The sequence below is a fragment of the Melitaea cinxia genome, chromosome 21 (assembly GCF_905220565.1).
Source record: "Melitaea cinxia chromosome 21, ilMelCinx1.1, whole genome shotgun sequence".
NCBI lineage: Eukaryota > Metazoa > Arthropoda > Insecta > Lepidoptera > Nymphalidae > Melitaea > Melitaea cinxia.
Window position 1 is genome coordinate 1,527,917 of NC_059414.1, and position 20,831 is coordinate 1,548,747.

General features: G+C 34.0%; 2 protein-coding genes across 2 annotated transcripts in view; both read right to left on the bottom strand.

The window, feature by feature from the left end:
• Nucleotides 1–1,526: 1,526 nt before the first annotated feature.
• On the bottom strand, nucleotides 1,527–6,803 carry LOC123663867 (protein unc-50 homolog). The gene is made up of 6 exons (XM_045598512.1): nucleotides 6,538–6,803; nucleotides 6,089–6,154; nucleotides 4,890–5,010; nucleotides 4,497–4,627; nucleotides 3,523–3,624; nucleotides 1,527–1,852 (listed from the first exon to the last, which is right to left on the bottom strand). The coding sequence occupies exons 1-6, from the start codon at nucleotides 6,770–6,772 to the stop codon at nucleotides 1,716–1,718; spliced, it is 792 nt and encodes a 263-aa protein (XP_045454468.1). The 5' UTR covers nucleotides 6,773–6,803; the 3' UTR covers nucleotides 1,527–1,715.
• A 2,654-nt stretch (nucleotides 6,804–9,457) lies between these two features.
• Nucleotides 9,458–20,831, bottom strand: part of LOC123664201 (proclotting enzyme) — a 30,015-nt gene continuing 18,641 nt past the window's right edge. The window contains exons 2-7 of the mRNA XM_045598797.1: nucleotides 14,935–14,988; nucleotides 13,865–14,848; nucleotides 12,386–12,578; nucleotides 10,879–11,039; nucleotides 10,143–10,399; nucleotides 9,458–9,613 (exon numbers count right to left, since the gene is read on the bottom strand). Of these exons, the coding sequence (XP_045454753.1) occupies nucleotides 9,458–9,613; nucleotides 10,143–10,399; nucleotides 10,879–11,039; nucleotides 12,386–12,578; nucleotides 13,865–14,848; nucleotides 14,935–14,988 (1,805 nt within the window). The remainder of the gene's footprint in view (nucleotides 9,614–10,142; nucleotides 10,400–10,878; nucleotides 11,040–12,385; nucleotides 12,579–13,864; nucleotides 14,849–14,934; nucleotides 14,989–20,831) is intronic.

Sequence of the window (20,831 nt, forward strand, 5' to 3'; positions counted from 1 at the left end):
ACATTGATATGTAAATAATTGTGTTTGCTCGCAAACGAAAAAAAACCGACTTCAATTTCATCGACGAGTAATACAACGTAGATCGACGAAAAAATAGTCAAGTAACTACGCGTTATCAAAGATTACTCAAAAAGTAGTTATCAGATCTCGATAAAATTTATATGTGACCACATGATAAACATCAGCTTTCGATTAAATTAAAAATTATCAAAATCGGTACACTCAGTAAAAAGTTATGCGGATTTTTGAGAGTTTCCCTCGGTTTCTCTGGGATCCCATCATCAGATCCTGGTTTTCTTACCATGGTACCAAACTAAGGATATCCCCTTTCCAACAAAAAAAGAATTATCAAAATCGGTACATTCAGTAGAAAGTTATGCGGTATAATACAACGTAGGTCGACGAAAAAAGCATCAAGTAAAAACGCATTATTAGATATAACTCGAAAAGTAGTTGTTAGATCTCAAATAAATTTAAATGGGACCAATTGACACACACCACCTTTTGATTAAAAAAAAATTGTCGAAATCGGTCCACCCGGTCAAAAGTTCTGATGTAAAATACATAAAAAAAATACAGTCGAATTGAGAACCTCCTCCTTTTTTGGAAGTCGGTTAAAAACTATAGATCAATGATTGACAAGCATTAATTCCGCCGATAATCTGTCACGCAGTTTGGTGGATTATAAAATTGTACAGTATTTGGTCAAATAAAGAATTTATAATAATAATAATAATTATTATTATTATTATTATTGATTGTTTTATAGAGAAACAATATACAAGTCACTTCCCTTCACTGTACTAATAATAGCGATTAGCGAGACAAAGTCAAAATTCAAACGCAACGTATGTTTCACTCAAAATGGGAATTCAAAGTAATAATAAGACAGGCAGCAGAACAAGACATTGTTTAATAATAATGTAAAGCCGCGCGCGCGCGCGGATGGCGCGGCGCTTGCCTTCCCTCCCACTCCCCGCGCGTAGGTTGAAAGGCACATAGATTCATAACTAAAACGACCGCGTAAAAAAATGTGAATAGACTTTTAGTATAACAGTTATTATAGAAAAACTACTACATGTATCTTTTCGAAATAAATTTATTTCCGCTTTTGAATAACTAAACTATATCGGTATGGGCTTTATTTTAGAGTTTTCTTTCTCCGTATACTATTTATTTTCGCCCAAAGTTGGGCTAAAATCAGTGTTGAAATACGAAAGTTTAGAAGCTTGTATTTTTTAAATGTACACTTTTTTTACGGTTTTGAGTACATACATACATAGATAATGACGAGATCAATTGATATTATCCTTAATTTTGAATGGTCAACGTCGAACATTGTAGTAGTTACTGTTATACGTTTGTATGGAAAGACGAGCGACTTGTTTAACCTTAAGTACAGTAGTTGTAAAAAATACATGCAAATAAACACATTTCTTTTTAAAATTATGACTGAAAATGAAAATACATTTAACTTAATCACTTTATTATTAATTAAATATTATTTACAATAATTATATTAATACAACTATATAAATACAATGTTGATAATAAATAAATGAATGTGATAAACAATTTGTTCAGATGAATATAACACGTCACTGAAATGATATGGCTTACAATATAAAAAAAAGTCTATGAATTTTTTGAATATACATATATTATAGCATACTATTTTATAATTAATACTTATGAAAAATTAATAATCGATAACGCTAAAAAACTCGATACTTATAGAACTGTATTAGCGTTAGGTTAAGATTCCAGTTAGCAATTAATGTTCCGAAGTAAACAAGTACAAGTATTGGCAACGGGAACAGGAATGCTCTGGCGTTCTTAATCATCGGCAAATCTGAAAGAAATAATTGAAACTAATTAAAAATACAACAAGACTAATAATCAAAGGCGTAGCCAAATATGAGTATAGGGGACCTTGCGAGCGTAGGCGATGGAGCCCACTGTATCGCAGACGGTTTTGAAGGGGTTTTTATTTAAAGATAGGTCAACTTCATATAGTCAAACACCACATGCACATAAGAGTGAGAAATGAGAAAAGGTCGGCACATCTGATGTTCAGCAGTTACCGTAGCCTATAGGCGTCTGCAACACCAGACCGTAGCCTATAGGCGTCTGCAACACCAGAAGCATCACAAGCGCGTTGCCGATCCTATCCCCAATTCCCCAAGGAGCTCTCCACCTTACCACAGGAGCACAATACTGCTTGCAAGCAGTATTATTAAGCTGTGATCTTCTGTAAGGTCGAGGTACTTCCCCAGTTGGGTTGTTTTAGATTTTGAGTAGGATATATCCTTCTGTGTGCTGTGTGGCTACGGCACTAAAGAATATGGCCACTCCCTCTCTTCCCGTGGGTGTCGTAAGAGGCGATTAAGAGATAACAAGGTTCCATTACCACCTTGAAACTTAAGAAGCCGACCAATGGCGGGATAACCATCTAACCGTTGGCTTTGAAACACACAGGCCGAAGACGGGCAGCAGCGTCTTCGGTGCGACAAAGCCAGCCCTGCGGTCACCGACCCGCCTGCCCAGCGTGGTGACTATGGGCAACACACATGAGTTCACGCATTTTTGGCGCGAACTTTTGGAGGCCTGTGTCCAGCAGTGGACTGCAATAGGCTGGAATGATGATGATATCCTCCTGTGCCCTACCTTAGTTAGTTAATTATCTATAAAATAAGACACTACACATTAAAAAGAAAACCTTATTTTAACAAGGTTTTAGTGGGCATGCCAGCCTGACAAAATGTTTAACATGTTTTATGGTTACTCAAAATTTTTTAATGTACCGAGGATGTTCGAGGATAACTTATTTGTTTATGAATCGATTTTGATAATTCTTTTTTAGTTGGAAAGAAGATATCCCAAGTGTGGTACCATGATAAGGAAACCAGGATCTGATGATAGAATCCCAGAGAAATCGAAAAACAAGGGAAGGGAAAACCTCGAAAATCGTAGTGACGACTAGTGCGTTTGTTAATTTTTTTCGTCTACTTAAATTGTATTACTCGTCTATGTAATTGAAGTCGGTTTTTTTCGTTTGCGAGCAAACACAATTATTACCTCATCTAATTTGTATAAAAGTAATGAAATTTTTTATATGCCAGTTCGACATAAATTTTGTTATTCATTTATCAACTCTGGCCATTATAAAATAGAAATTACGGATAAATAATTATGTAAATGTATATCCGTAAGTATGTAATGTGTGTATGTATATGGCTGTGTGTATGTTATACTTAAAAAAATCCATCAGTATCGGACCACGTCCTAGCTTTACTAGGTAGTCACAGGACTGTCGATTTGTAGTTCGAATAACAAATCACCTGTGGTATTATAACGCATGTTCAACAAAAGGCATAAGGCATTTAGAGCCAGTGGATGTTGCTTATATTTAAAAAAAAAATTAAACTATGTTTAAGTTTTAATTAGGTAATGACCACATACTAGAAAACATTGCACTAAATCTAATAAAAAAAATCTTTTTGTCATACACGAGTTACTTACTGCTATATCCTAGGAACGTAATGTACATGTAATACACGACTGAGGCGAGCCAGAAGGAATTCGACACCATACACGATAGGAACCCTCTTTCGTTTATCACACCTGAAACATTAAGAAATATATAAAGTACTTCTGTACTACAGATGGAAGACGCCAGCCATTAGCTTGTTGAGGACAAGCTTGAAACTAGAGTTGTTTAGTATGTCCTCTAGTCCACGCTTTTTTTTTTACTATAGAATAACAATAATAATACGTCGCGTTGGCGCAAAGGTCACAGAACTGGTTTGTGCCTGTTGCGCTGGCGGTTGCGGGTTCGATCCCCGCCCATGACAAACATTTGTATTGGTCATACGGGTGTTTGCCGTGGTTTGGATGTTTGTGCAGTCCTTGTGGATATCCGATATCCCCACCGTGCCTCGGAGAGCACGTTAAGCCACAGGTTCTGGTTGTTATCATGTATATATGATCAATCAGCAATCTTAGTAGAGCAATCTTTACTCATAATAGGGAATATAATCCACCAAAATTAGGTAACACATGTTAGATTGGCAAACAAGGCCCCCTCCCTCCGCAGGAGAGCTGGCCATCTTATTAATTACACGAACAATACTACTATATAATTTGGCTGTGATCTTTTGGAAGGTACTTCTCGAGTGGAGCTGTTCCAGATTTTTAACAGGATATTTCTTACTATATACCTCAATGAAATACAGTTTGCGAAAAATTAAAACAGCAATAGGCCAGGGGGCGGTTCTAGCCTGTATAAAGCCTGAGTGCAGTAAATACCGTGGGGCCATATTGACGAAAAAAAGTCACGCGAAAACGTGGGGCTTAAAATAAAAATTTAAAACTAGTAGATAAAAGTCCCTTGCATGTGGCTCTCGGTGCCTCCCTAATATCCGGCACCCCCTGCCCTATGTAATTAAAACACAAAAACAGTACAAAATATATGTATATAAAGATAAAATTCTCACTGTAGAACAGCAGTATCTGTATGCAGTGCAACAAAGACAAAGGCGGAAAGAAGGCGTTGATGTGAACGTCGAAAGCGTATCCCCACTCCACTTCACCCTCGCCCTCGGACATGTACTTGTTGCTTATGTACCTGAAATTACATGTTTACGAGATATAAATAAAAAAGTATTTGTTTTTCTGTACTTATTTTATTAATTTTTTGTATTCTATGTAATGTTATTATTTATAATAAAATCGAATCTACTTCCTTTATTCTTTTGCGGGTCCTTCATTAATCACGCTAGTCTCGAAGGTGGTTCGGAAAAACATCACGATATATTACAAGGAGTCTAGACCTATTTTAAACTAGTTAAGCCATGGAAGCTAATAGTATTTATGTAGTAATTACTCACCAAAAGAATGTAGAAACAATAATGCCAGCTCCAATGAAGTCCACAAAGACTACAAACAGGACGAAACTTGCCACCTGGCCCCAATTTAAACCCATCACTAGGGCAAAACAGATTGATGACACTGAAAAAAATATTGATAAAATAATTGTGTTTGCTCGCAAAAGAAAAAAAACTGACGTCAATTACAAAAGTAGCTATCACATCTCAATAAGATTTAAATGAGACCACAAGACAAGCACAACCTCGTAGTACTTGGGGCAGTAAAAGTTGTGAGTTAACATACAAAAAAAAAAAAAAAATACAAACGAATTGAGAACCTCCACCTTTTTTGGAAGTCGGTTAGAAAAGATATTAACCAAGTTATAAACAGGAAATATCCTGCTCAAAATCTGGAGCACATCACAGCTAAATAAAAATGCTTTTACACAGTTTTGTGTTCCTGTGATGAGTAAGAGGGAGGGGGGCTTGTTTGCCAATCTAACATGTGTTACCTAATTTTTATTGGGTGTACCGATTTTGATAATTCTTAGTTTGAAAGCTAGTGTTTTATGTGTGGTCCCATTAGAATTTGAGTATCTCTCTCTCTCTGACATGTAAATTTTGTGTTATACCTATTAATATGTATTGTACCAAACTTGTATGTATATTGAAGTTGGTTATTGGTTTTATTTGTCAACAAAAATAATTATTATATTTAATGTTTGTAATAATGTGCATTTACTAATAATAAACAGTTTTGTTAAAACCAAATATGAAAAAAAAACAACATAATCGCACCTTCGGTGCAACAAAGTCACAACAGCTCATTTCTTAATTATACAGGAGAGGACTTTTAATTTTTTTTCGCATTTATTTCCTCATTTCTGGATTACTATTTATGGTAGGTTTGAAATCTTTATAAAATTAATAGTCTACTTTCTTTGCTACAGTTTAATAATCTTATATTGATTTATCAAAAAGTCCTAATAAAAGACATTACAAAAAAATTGTCCCGAATTGTGACTTTGTTGCACCGAAGGTGCGATATAATAAGCAGTGTATTCTCAATACTAAGTATAGCTACTGTAATATATAAAATATTGTTCAATCATCTGCATAATTATTTTTAAACTAAATTACTTGAATTAGAATAATTTACGACAATTTAATTAAATACTTAAATAAAAAAATATATATTACAGCTCCAATTAAATACTTACAAAAGAGCCATACACTCAAAAGGACTAGAAATGCAGGATCATCTCGTGCAAATTGTGATTTTGTATCTGCAATGTAATGTTACACATATTTATAAAATATTTGTCTATAATTTTAATGTAAATTTCTGGTCTATATAAAGTCAAGATTTGGACAAAATTCTAACAAGAATCTTACAATAGTTTGCACGTTGTAAAGGAAAAGTTAAGTATTGAATTTTTTGATGTTATTCATTAATCATGATGGAAAAATGTGATTAGAATATCTAATTAGTCATCATCATCATTCCAGCCTATTGCAGTCAACTGCTGGACATAGGCCTCCACAAGTTCGCGCCAAAAATGGCGTGAACTCATGTGTTTTGCCAGTAGTAACCACGCTGGGCAGGCGTGTTGGTGATCATCTAATTAGTCTTCATGTATAATAAATTATAATATGCAATAATTCTTACGTTTCCTATAATTAAAGTTTCTGAACACTTTCTGGGGTGCTACAAAAAGATATATCATTTGCCAGGCAGCAAATTCAAAGTCCATTTGGTTGAATTTAAACAACCGCCTCAGGTATTTGTAGCGCTTAACTGCTGCGCTGGCTGTCGTCGGCTGGTAGTTGGCTGGTGCTGGCAGAGGTGATGTACTCCGAGGAAAAGTCGGTGATGGTGCGGGCGATGTAGGATATTTCATCATATTTACAAATAAAACTCAACATATAACAAATACACAAAGTAATATCACTTATTTATATTTCTATATAAATTATTTCTTGTATGAAATTAAATAAATGCAATTATTAGAAGAATAATCAACTAATACACAATCCCTCAGAAGCACTTTATTTTTCTTCATATCGTCATGGCATGATATGTTGTTTTAAAGTTTCATGGCATGATATTGTCAATTTGACAGATTTGACATTGTTCGTCCAGAAATCAGTTGATAAAAATCTAAATTAAAATCATATTATTATTATAGTTAAACTAATTAGCGCAACTAAATTGATCAGAACTAGAAATATCTGTAAGCACCCCACATGGAAATTATCCGCCAACCCACAGTGGTGCAGCGTGATGGGCTAAGCTGCAACCCTTCACTTAAATAAAGGATAGGTCTTTGCTTTCAGAGGGACGTTTACAGGCTAAGCCACTTCAGTTCACATCGTGAGCAGATATCTAAATAACAATCTCAATGGGATTTTTAAAATTTGAGGCTAGCACCTAGGCTCTAAAAAAGAACTAATTACTCTTGTACTTCAAAATATTCTCATAATCATTCTCAATATTGAGTATTTCCTATAGTAGTATTGTGACTCAATTTATAAGTGACTAGTGACCCGCCCCGGCTTCGTACGGGTGCAATGCTGATACTAAATATACTACAGAATGTCTTTATTTATAGTGTGAAGCTAGCTTATAGCATGGTTATTAACATAATAACAACAACATTCAAATATGCGTCGTTAGATTACACGTTGTTACAGAATGCGTTGAAGAAATAAAGGTTCACTACTCGTTCCCCGTAGGTGATAGCTTGATATTATGTAGCCTATATGTTGACCCGACTTCTTAATAATATTTGTGCCTGAAGTAAATCTATGCAGTGCTTTTTGAGTTTATCCCGGACAGACAAACAGACAAAAATTCTAAAAATTATAGTTTTGGCTTCGGTATCGATTGTAGATCACACCACAAATATAGTTTTAAGAAAATATTTAATGTACAGTTTTGACTTTCCTACCAATTTATTATATGTATAGATAATTTGTCATAAGCCGAAACTAAGAAAAGTAACTATTTGTTCATTTCTACCTCACATCTTTACTCGTTTAACTTTCAATCCAATTTAAATGTCGGTATAAAAAGTAGTCTATATTCTGCTCGCACCAAGTTATATTACGATCGGTTTGGTAGTTTTTGTGTGAAAAAGTAACAAAACATACATTTAAACTTACTCATATAAGTATAAAAATACCTAGCTGGATTATTTATATCTGTCAGTCACTAAGGAAGACTAGTACTTTTTTTATATAACTATGTGACTAGGTCGACAAATAAACGTACCTGATGGTAAGCGATTACCGTAGGTTATAGATGTCTGCAACACTAGAAGCATCACAAGCGCGTTACCGACCCTATCCCCCATCCAGGAGCTCTGGTCACCTTACTCACCAAGAGGAACACAACACTGCTTGAAAGCAGTATATTTAGCTGTAATCTTCTGTAAGATCGAAGTACTACGCCAGTCAGGCTGCTTCATATATTGAGCAGGAAATTTGGTGCTGTATCCTAAATCAATTAAATATTCTTAATTTGAATCGAGGATAACCTTTTTCAAAGTGATGGACGAAATTTTTTATGGTACGGTTGGCATTAATTTCAAAATGTTATGTCAGGTTAAAATAATTAAAAAAAACAAAATATAAAAAAAAAAATACTCAAGGTATTGGTTTATTTTATTACTTATTCATAAAAAAAATCTAATTACACTAATTACAATTACTATCTTATTTCAATCGACTTGAATTTTCAAATAAAATAATGGCGTAAAAACTAATAATAAAACAGAAATTTGTTACTAACGTGTTAATAGGTAAATTTACTCCAGTGACTCAGTACTTGTAAATATGCCTTGATGTAAAAAAGTGATTATTCTGAACAGTGATAAAATAAAAATAGTTAGAAATTCATGTATGTTGTATCAAAGATGGTAACTTAGACTAATTAGGCACGTTATGGGAAGAGATTTATAAAAAATCCATATGGTTTATTTATCATAAAAAACCACAAAAGTGTTACAATAAATTATTAGTAATTAGATTTAAATACTTAAAATAGTTTCATGATTGTCATGATACAAAAATTGGAGTAGCACCAATATTTTAGTAGTTGAATATTCTTTCGAAAAATGACTAATTATACAGACGTGTAATCAAGACGATATAATCCCAAAAATTAAATTGAAACATTAGGTAAATTTTTAGATTAAGAGCCGTCGAATTAATTAAGCTCAAAATTTGACCGTTTATCAACATAATTTCGTTAAAAAAAACCCTAACCTATCTAACTTCAAAATGACGGCTCTTAATCTAATACACACAGATACACAACGATACATAAAAGCTATTTAGTTCTGCAATAAAATAAGTTAGTGTTTTATTGTTGTGTCGTGTCTCCTCTTTTACAACTTTCCTTAAAATCAGAAGTGAGGATTGATTGAACTAATTAATATATTAACTTTAGATCTAAAGTAATATTACTTATTTAAGGCCTATGCCCAGAAGTGGACTGCAATAGGCTGACCTGACTAACTGACTGGTTGACTAATTTTAATATTGGTGGATTATATCGGCACAAATAATTTTATTTGTGAACATTTTTATGTTAGGTTCTGTTGCAGCCAGTTCAAATAATGCGTGACTCTAGTGTAGACTCCCGGGTAGCCTGGCTCTCCGCACTTGTTGCCGAAGGAAACCACGCCGATTTGCGTCCATCGGCCATTTGCTTGTAACATGAGTGGACCGCCAGAGTCACCCTGGAAAGAAGATAAATAAGAGATAATATTTGACATAAAAAGAGGAAACACCTTTAAATATAACTCCTGACATTAGTAACCGACAGCAGTTCAACTGTTAAGTAACAATTAAAATAAACATTACCATGAAAATTTAATTTTTCAAGGATATACAATGACAAAATAAGTTCTTATGCAGATAGAAATGTCAATGTAATACAACTATACCAAGTTGGAACGAGGATTTTTTTTTGTTAAATATTAAGATAGGCTTGCGTTTGACTATTATTTCACCCGATGTTAAGTAAAAAATGAGGTCTAGGATGGAGCACGCTTACCTAGAAGTAGCCTATTCACTCGCGACTTAAAGGATGAAAACCACTATCAGAAAATGAACTTGTTTCAAGAATTTTAGGACGTGTACATGTTCATGGACATTTACCATATTCGCGAAGTCGTTTGCTGATTAAGCTTCTAGTCTTAGGATAATTAGTATTGACCTACCAAAGGAACATATATAGTCTGTTTCACTACAGAAGAGTTATATTACCTGACAAGCATCAACCCCGCCTCTAGGATACCCAGCGCAAAGAAAGGTGTCAGTGATGGGTTGGAAGTACGCCCTGTCGCAGTCCTCGTTCCTCCAGACCGGCAGGCGAGCCTCAAGCTGGCGCGAACTCTCCGAACCTCCGTACCGTGTGGTGCCCCACCCCACCACTGTGGCGACGGAGCCATCGAACTGCTTGCGTGATAGATCGCCTCGTGGTAGGCAGATAGGTATGACGTATTTCGATTTTTGAACGTTTTCTGCAATATGTATTATACTATGATGTAAGTACATGCTTATCTTAATTAATCATAGAATGTTGTGTAGTTGGGGCAGGACCAAAATTTACCGAGCTTAAAAAAAATACTTACGACATAATTTTTTTCTTTTTATTTTTATGCAAGGTATGGTAATCTACATTTATTTATATCCCATTTCAACATTGTAAAAAAAGGTAAGTGAATTTTATAACAAACTAAATTGAAAAAGAATAACAAATCAATCATCACCAAAATCCCCAATCAACAATCAATCAGCTTTATTTTATTTTATATTTCAATGAGGTTACTTCTTAAGCAATGGCGCCAGCAATGAAGCTTTATAAATAATCGCAGTAAGTCCCGAGGAATCAAAAGTGACCATTGGCTAAGTAATAATAAATTAATTATTCGAATCAACGAATAAACCAACTTGCTATTGTTGCCTTTTTGTCGTTTATGAAGTTCCTCTATTAACTCACCAGCCAGCACGAGGACAGCGATGTCGTTATAGTAGCCGACCCTGGAGAACTGCTCGTGAGCGCGGACGGCCGACACGCGGAGGGTCACCGGGCGGGAGGGCTCGTCGTCGCGAGACAGGTCTACGTCCCCCAGGCGCACGCTGAACTGACGGGCTGGGAAGCTGGACGAGGGAATTACATAATTGAGACTCTTATCGTCTTCAGCCGACGGTCGACTATTGCTTGACATAAGTCAAGTTCTGTATTACAAAATTATGTGGTGTCATGGGACACCAGGTAGGAACGAAGTTCCTTCGGATAGTATAGAAGCAAGATAATTTGAAAAAAAAAAATGTTGTTTTTTATATATATATTTCCTAGTTCATGATTTTTTTTTTTATTTTTTTTGATTGGTTTTTAATTAAGTACATAAAAGTATTTACGAAAATAACAAATACCGTAAAATAAAATAAATCAAACAAAATAATAATAATAATAATAAAATAATAATATATAATTTAATTTTTTTTCCCTTTAAGCTTTATACTTATATAATTGTTATATGTTACTGTGTGCAATAAAGTTATTTATTATTATTATTATTATTATAATAATTCAAAGTATTAAGTGAAATAAAAAAATATATGGCTTTATTTATTTTTGTCGACAGTATAAAATTACATAAATAATTTTAAAAAAAGTTTACTAGTAATATTTTAGTTTTACAAACGTCATATTATACAGTCATGTAACTGATATTACGTCACTTCCGTTATATATTTTTCTTACGGTTTTAGTATCACATTTTTTTTCAGTTCGGTCGCCCAGCCAAATATCAAGCCTGCCGTAACGAACTTCGTTCCAATAAAAAAAACCGGCTCGTATTATTCACGAATGGATTGATTTCGAACATTTTGTATTTTACATTGTTTAAATAAAATCATTATTTGTGAATAGGAACCGGGCTACAATCGAAAATGTTGTGTTCGAAATTGAACGTGAGTCGTTTTTTTGACTAGGAACCAGCTAAGGTTTCACCAGCGATAACTAGAAAGCTTTGTACTGAATCAAGCTGTAAACGAACCACTGCTAGAAAAGGGCATTTTTCCTAAATACTCTCAGTTCTCCATAAATTTAAATAATTAGCACATAATATTTGTTGTGGTACCTACAAATTACAAAAAAAAAAAAAAAATAATAATCAGTACGAAAAATCTTGTTGAATGTCAGAGGAAAATATTGTTTATACTTCAATGTTCATGTAATAACTAATGGTTAAGTTTTATAACTTTTTAACTAACTAACGAGCACAAACAAATAAGTTACGGGACACTAACTTAAAATATCTACTACTACAAAGTTTTTTCGTTTTTATTCACTAATTTAATGGTTTTCTTTGAAAAGTAAATAAAGTTACAAAACTTGTTTATAGTTACGGTTACGTATATACTGTAGCCTAAAGGTACACACTATTGTGAATGTGAATCGAACTTAAGAAACGTGATTATACAAAAAGTACAAAACTCACGGCCTCTGTTTGGAGTCTCTTGTGCAATGTGCAGCGGTGAGCACGTGCCTCGTCCCGACCAGCGTGCCCCCGCACCAGAACTCACGACGTTTGGTTCCGTGCAGGTATATAGCAGCCATCCAGGGCCAAGCGCCAGACTTAGCCTCAGTGCCTCCAACTATACGTCCGCCTTCGTCTTCCCTCTGACCACAGTCTGAAAATTTTAAGAAATAAAAGTTTTAGACTGGTATCTAAATAACGTAAATTTTCTCGTTTTTCTAATGTTACCTCTCAATTCATTAAAACGATTTTGAGTTACTGTTTTTGTACTTTAGCCATTTAGGAAACTACTCCGTAAAAACCAGTATTTATTTTGCCTGATAAGTAGTGGTGAAGTGTTATTTATTTGAATATACAAGCAAATTATACGATAATTTGGCTTTTTCAACCTTAATTTTGGATGATCTTAATTCTTTTAAAATTTTAAATACTATCACAAGTAATTCAATTTTAACTCAATGTTAAGCTCATTTCAAAGTGAATACTTTAAATAATTGTGTTTGCTCGCAAACGAAAAAAAAAACCGACTTCAATTACATCGAAAAGTAATACAACGTAGATCGACGAAAAAATAGTCAAGAAACTACGCGTTATCAAAGATTACTCAAAAATTAGTTATCAGATCTCGATAAAATTTATATGTGACCACATGATAAACATCACCTTTCGATTAAATTAAAAATTATCAAAATCGGTACACCCAGTAAAAAGTTATTGCGGATTTTCGAGAGTTTCCCTCGATTTTTCTGGGATCTCATCATCAGATCCTGGTTTCCTTATCATGGTATCAAACAAGGGATATCCCCTTTCCAACAAAAAAAGAATCATCAAAATCGGTACATCCAGTAGAAAGTTATGCGGTATAATACAACGTAAAAAAGCGTCAAGTAAAAACGCATTATTAGATATAACTCGAAAAGTAGTTGTTAGATCTCAAATAAATTTAAATGGGACCAATTGGCACACACCACCTTTCGATTAACACAAAATTTGTCGAAATCGGTCTACCCGATCAAAAGTTCTGATGTAACATACATAAAAAAAAAACAGTCGAATTGAGAACCTCCTCCTTTTTTAGAAGTCGGTTAAAAATAATTTTTTTATTTTTGTTTAAATTAATATCTTAGACTAGCTGACCCGGCGAACTTCGTATCGCCTAACACAAACTTTATCGTATGGTATTAAAGTTCAAATTGACTTTTAAGTATTATCACAAATCTTTTGTATGGGAGTATAGAAAAGTGTTGTTTTTAGACTTTTTCAGGAAATTTAAATTTTTTTTTTTAGAATTTTTCTCTCCGTAAGAACCATCCTCGTACTTCAAGGAATATTTTAAAAAAAGAATTAGCGAAATCGGTCCAACCGTTCTCGAGTTTTGCGCTTAGCAACACATTCAGCGACTCATTTTTATATTATAGATATAAAGTGCTTATTATTTACCGTTTATATCAACGATGTTTGAAAAGTTAGCGATGAACGGAGGAGTAACAGTGTAGTAGCTTGTCGTTGATGGAACCCGAGTGGTCGTCACGGTAGAAAGCGTGGTGACTGGTCTGGCGGTAGTTGTCGTAGTCGGTCTAGGTTTCTTAGTTGTCAACACAAGGATTGCAGATGGCTTTTTCGTAGTCGCCGGTTTCTGTATCGGCCTCTGCGTAGTCACCGGTACTAAATATGTCGGCTTACTTGTTGTACTTATCACTGGCTTCTCAATCGGCGTTGAGGGAACAACAGCATCTCTCGGACAACATACACCAGGAACGTAGAGATCTTTAAAGCATAACGATTCACGTAGGCTGACTAGATTTAGAAGTAATTGTGGGCAATTACTTAAATCTTCACATATACCCTGTTCTCCTTCTGGTGTTGTACAAAATCTAGCATTATCTGGTTTTAAATCAGCTGTTGCTATTCTAGTTATTGGTGCATCTGGTAGCACTTTAGGTAACGCTTTTTTGACTATAGGTGCTATTTTATCAGTAACATTTCTGCCTAGAACATTTTTACTAATTGTATACAGTGCCTGTGGCAGCTGCTTCAAGTTGGGATCAGATTCATTTCTTTCGTTTTCATTTACCACATCAATAAGGTAATGTCCCACTGTATTGATCGCTCCGAGAGTTTCGGATATTCTAGTGAATGCAGATTCTGAAAGAAGCCTAGGGTCATTGATATTACCTCTAGTTTCCGAATGTAATAAGTCATGGGATGACCGGCTGTTGTACGACTGTGGAAAATCTTGGAAGTTTTGCTGACCTTGCACTTGGAATGGATTCTGATTGTATGACAACCGTTGATTATATGGCGTGTTGTAATATGTTTGTATGTCAGGCAACCTTTTCCGTGGTGAAGAAAACTGATGCCAGGGTGGATAACCCGATTGACGATATTGACTCATCGGCGGTCCCGGCGATTGAACGAAGGAAACTGCAATATTGGAATTTAATTAATAAGCTATTAAGTTTTAAATTGTGGTATTCTTACGTGGGATAAAATTATTGATGCATACCTACCCGGGTGGTGTGATTGGTATTGGCATCTTGCTTGTATTGTTAACAATAGAATACCTGAAAAAAAAGAAAACAAAATATATTTACAGATATGACCATAGTTAATTTGTAACGAATTTCTGTTTCCGAGCAAAGTTTTTGATTCAAATATTTACTTTTTAATTCAGCACAAATTTAACGCTTTGTTGGAGGGAAAAATTAGTAATCCTTTGAAAAAGCAATTTTAAACTGTTTTTTTTTTTTAATTTTATTTTTGATAACTTTTTTTTATCATAGGTTTGCGTTTAATCATTACATTTTTACGTTACACTTTTTTAATTGTATTTAAAGTACTTAAATTCGAAAAAAAAATCGAACGTAATATATATCTTCAAATGAATGAGATTTTCTAATAACTTTGATTGAGTTGGGCAAGCAACGCACTTTTATTTCATAATAATTGTATTTGCTCGCAAACGAAAAAAACCGACTTCAATTACATCGACAAGTAATACAACGTAGATCGACGAAAAAATAGTCAAGTAACTACGCGTTATCAAAGATTACTTAAAAAAGTAGTTATCAGATCTCGATAAAATTTAAAGATTTAAGATCTCGACATGATCGACTTTCGATTAAATTAAAAATTATCAAAATCAGTACACCCAGTAAAAAGTTATGCGGATTTTTGAGAGTTTCCCTCGATTTCTCTGGGATCCCACCATGAGATCCTGGTTTCCTTATCATAGTACCAAACTACGGATATCTCTTTTCCAACAAAAAAAGAATTATCAAAATCGGTACATCCAGTAAAAAGTTATGCGGTATAATACAACGTACGTCGACGAAAAAAGCGTCAAGAAAAAACGCATTGTTAGATATAACTCGAAAAGTAGTTGTTAGATCTCAAATAAATTTAAATGGGACCAAATAACACACCATCTTTCGATTAAAAAAAAATTTCGTCGAAATCGGTCCGAAGAAGTCAGAAGTTCTGAAGTAACATACACATAAAAAATAAAGTCGAATTGAGAAACTCCTCCTTTTTTGGAAGTCGGTTAAGGGTCTACACTACCTCAGCTCGAATTCAGATTTCACCCGTACTAAATACACATGAGAATTAAGAGCGCTTGGTTGTTCATCGCGCGAATTATATGTATTTTCTCCCCACAAACATTATCAATAGCTATTTTTTTAAAAACGCAACATATAAAATGTTCTTCATACTTATTTCAATTACCATGCTTAATATCAAGTCCATAACTTCTATATTTACTGAGATATTAAGGTTTTAATACAAAAATAGAGGTAATTTTGCGATTTTTTTGTATCGAGAAAATTTTATGGAATTGTGTTTTCGAAACATATGAAAGATAGTTTATGTCCTGAACTTTACCATACATAAATTTCAAACTTAAATATTTAGTTACTTTGGAAGATATGGACATCCTGTCGAGTGGAAAATAAGCAATTTGAGGTAGCATACACTCTTAAAAACAAAATTCTTAACGAAAGTTAACCGTAGCTATTAACACATTAGTTACTGCTTTGATTATAATATTCGCTTCCAACGAGTATCAGTCCATATTGATACCAAGTTATGGAGGCTATGAGATCTGTAAGAAATTAATCTGCATTTGTCTATTTTTTTACGAGGCTTATAACATTTTTTCAGTAGGGTGATGCAAGTAAAACTGTAAAATATTTCTAGAATAACATAAAGGTAAGGTTTAGAATATGGTAAAAGGTGCTATTTAAAGATCTTTTAACTTGTTGTCTCGTCCTCCTGTAGCACTGAGTGACCTTATTATTTTTACAATGGATACCGGATTGTTGTCGCGTTTTTACTGTTGACGGAACACTTCAGAACTAGTTAGTTCCCTTTGTTGTATGCTGCTGTTTCAGCGAGGCTATATGAAGAATAATTTATAAACGTTAAATAGAGAACGGAATGTCTTTTGACATTAGAAATTACTATGAAACTGGTTTATAATATTAATTAATTTTGATTATAATTTTTATATTATATGACGCCGCGTTGGCGCAACGGTTATAGCCATGGATTCTACCCGTTGCGCTGGCGGTTGCGGGTTCGATCCCCGCACATGACAAACATTCGTATTGGCCATACAGGTGTTTGCCGTGGTCTGGGTGTTTGTGCAGTCCTTGTGGGTCTCCCAACCGTCGATTAAGCCGTTGGTCCCGGTTGTTATCAAGTACACCTGATAGCGATCGTTACTCATAGTAGGGAATATATCCGCCAACCCGCATTGGAGCAGCGTGGTGGATTAAGCTCTGATCCTTCTCCTACATGGGGAAAGAGGCCTATGCCCAGTAGTGGGATATTACAGGCTGAAGCGAAAGATATTTTTTATATATTTTTTTGCTTCCTATATATAAATATAATAAGATTGCGATCGAATAATGTCTATACGTGGGAGAAATCTAGACAAAACGATTTATAATGATCTGAAATGAGAGATACACGTCAATTATTTTTAAAATATTTGTCGAAGCATCACTTGAAATCTATTGCACAAAATTGGACGTAACACGTATGATACTGAGGTCTACCTTAAAATTTAGGTTTATAGGTTTAATATCGATACAATTCTTGAACAATTCTTGTTGCGTCATTTTGTTTTTGTTTAAAAATTGATAAATTTTTTACATTGGTAGGTTCAAAAATTGTTAAAGCTTTTCTTGACTAAAAGGAGGTATGTTAGTAGACAGCCAACGAACTGTGTTGACGTTAAAATTATCTATTGTCCTTGCAAACAGCGTACGTAACGAGCTAAGAAGCGTATACTGTCTTAGCAGCTGTTTTCGATGAAAAACGCATATTTTTACTTTCTCTCTATTTTTAAATTAGTTTAACACAAGTAATAAAATAACAATAGCTATGTAGATAATCGTATTTAGACGCAGTCGCACCTTTAATAGTTTTTCAGCTTTCTCACAAAACAGACAGTTTTGTTACAAAATCGTATGATTGTAAAAGGCGTTTCAAACAAACTTTTAATTCCTAAAATGGAGAAATCGGTCATGTTTGAGACGCGAAGACGTTTAAGTTTAAAGTGAAAACTAATTTAGTTATATTTGTTTTAGTTTCGTTTGTTGATGGTCTGTACGACATAGGCAAGGAAAAAGTTGGCATTTAATGGCATTTATAGTGTTGTCAACGAGATAGTTTTTATTAATATTCAGTTGACGAAAGCCAGGAAAGGCAATGCATATATATATATATATATATTTAATATTTACAACATACACACACGGTCATCTATTCCTAAAGTAAGCAACTTAATGCTTGTGTTATAGGTAACAGGCGACTGGTTAGCTACATATTTTTTTTCAATAAATATACATATAAATAATACACATATTAATAAATATGTATATTACACCCAGACTCGGGTGGGAATCGAACCCACAACCCCCGGAGCAGAAAGCAGGATCACTACAAACTGCGCCAACAAGCTAATTTGTTTAGAAGTTTAGCACAATCTCGTTTGTTTTAATTTTGTCCGTATTTATTACTGCAACTTTTAGTTTATTATATTTTCATAGAACAACCGCTATGGTTAGTGGCGCGTGTGCCGTGTTGGCGCCTACACCTTGGCGGTTTTCGGATTCACGCTCGGGGATCAGTGACGTAGCGAGCAAATTAACTCGCGCTCGGGCCACAATACCTTTTTAACGCCACGCGTTTGGTTGTCAGTCCTTGTGGGTCTACCCACCGGGCCTTGGAGAGTGGGTACGTAAAGCCGTTGGTCTGAGTTCTTATTATAAATACCTGATAACGATCGTTCGTAGTAGGAAATATATTCGCCAACCCGCAGTAGAGCAGATTAAGCTCCAATTCTATTTCTATAATGGGATATTACAGACTAATACGTGATATTTTCGTAGATTACGACGATTTATTTATTTAATCTTATATATAAAATTCTCGTGTCACAATAATAGTTAACATACTCCTTCGAAACACAGCTGGACCGATTTTTATGAAATTTTGCGTGCATATCGGGTAGATCTGAGAATCGGCCAATATCTATTTTTCATACCTCTAAGTTACAAGGGGGGGGGGGGGGGGGATATTGGGTTTAATAAGATATATGGCAAAACAACGTTTGCGGGGCCAGCTAGTATTATTACTACTTTCATTTTTAGTTTTCTTAAAGTGTGTACTAATTAATAATTTCCTACGTTGACTTATAGCAAGTTGTGTAACAAAGCCTATAGGATGTACATAGTGTACATATATAATGTATAAATATGTATGTAGATACAAATTCCTTGCAGTATATCTGGGTTAGATGTTGCAAATTGCCCGCATGTGGTGAAACTAGTTCATTCTCGTCCCAATTTCATTCTACCAAACGAACTAACAATAAGTTGCGTTGGAAATAAAATTTTTATAGATATATAATTTGAATCTTTTATAAATAAATGTAATATTTATTATAATTGTAGGCGTGTTTCGATAATTCGAAACGAGAGTAACGATTTCACGTTCGTCAAATTTGTCTATAGCTAAACTAATATATATTGAAGTAAAACTTCTTAACGCACGCTTAACTTGGAAAGTAAGCTGGTGCATGCGTGACAAAAGCGTTACGAAAAATGTGATCGGACGAGGCGAACGGAAGTTGAGAGAGAGATATAAGTTAGTGAAGATAGAAAAAGAGAGAGTTACGTTTCGTAAATTACAGTAGGGGTAACTAATATATGTCTACATACTTTAGTCTTATTTTTAAACTGACTTCAAAAAGAGGAAGAGGACTCAATTCGACTGTATTTTTTAATGTATGTAATATTCAACTAAAAAGCACCATTGTATGATAGGCTGTATGTAACATTTACGGTGGAATTTTTTTAACATACCTACTTGAAACCATTCTTCTTTTAAATTCAGATGTAATCGCGTGGAACTACTCTAGTCCGGAAGCTAAAGAATGTGATACGTATAAGATAATATTCGACTGTATTGCTGTAACTGCAAACAATTTAGTACAAAAGGTATTATTAAAAGTTAAGTATTTAAATACAGTGTTGAAGCTGTTGAATTTCTATTCGTCTGTATGTATTTTTGAAGGACTCGCATGATACAACAATAGTACATATACATATGTTGAAAGTATTAAAGGGGAAGCGTAGCTACTCGTACATTATGATAAAGATTAGTTGTAGTAAGAACGCAAAAAAATACGAAATTTGCATAAGGAATCGTATGGAAATATGAGAATTAAATAAATATGTAACGCTTAAGGAACACGTTTAACCCAATGATCCACCAAAAGTTAAAACAGTTCTTAATTGACTTATTTAAGTTATGTATTTATTTATTAGGTTAGCCAACAGTTTTTTACACCGATTCATAAACGTTTAGCATTGAGAAATAATACATCACACATAAATGCAACAAGCACTTATAGGCTAACACCGCATGCAAAAATCACAGTTGCTAAGTGTAGTAGTAAAAACAAAAAAGTACCTACATTGAAACTTTATCAAAAACGCCATAATATAAATCAAATAAAAGAATGCATATCAATGTTTTACATCAAAAACAAAAGAACAATTTAAATAAATTTAACAACTCGTTGTACGCTTATACTTACACAAATTATGGTCGCATCGGATAATACAATAAATAAGTAATAATCAATCATTATCAAATAAAGTTTCATACTTACATCAAACACATCATAATATCACCATTACAATATAACAGTTTCATACAGTACATAATTGTGGGTAATTATGTACAATCGAGGAGTGTAATTTAACCCTAACTTATCTAAGTTAAGAAGTACAACGTTTAACGACAGTTTCGTTATACAAAAAAAAAAAAAAAAATAACCCTAACCTATCCATACACTCCTCGATTGTACATAATATCCTAATTGTGTTTGCAA

What these genes read in the sequence shown, in the direction of transcription:
- LOC123663867 (XM_045598512.1), bottom strand. Translation starts at nt 6,772, where the DNA reads ATGATGAAATATCCTACATCGCCCGCACCATCACCGACTTTTCCTCGG. An exon ending in TTTGAGTGTATGGCTCTTTT is followed by an intron (nt 5,011 to 6,088) that starts GTAAGTATTTAA and finishes TATTTTTTTCAG; the next exon opens with TGTCATCAATCTGTTTTGCC. An exon ending in ACAGATACTGCTGTTCTACA is followed by an intron (nt 3,625 to 4,496) that starts GTGAGAATTTTA and finishes TTAATGTTTCAG; the next exon opens with GTGTGATAAACGAAAGAGGG.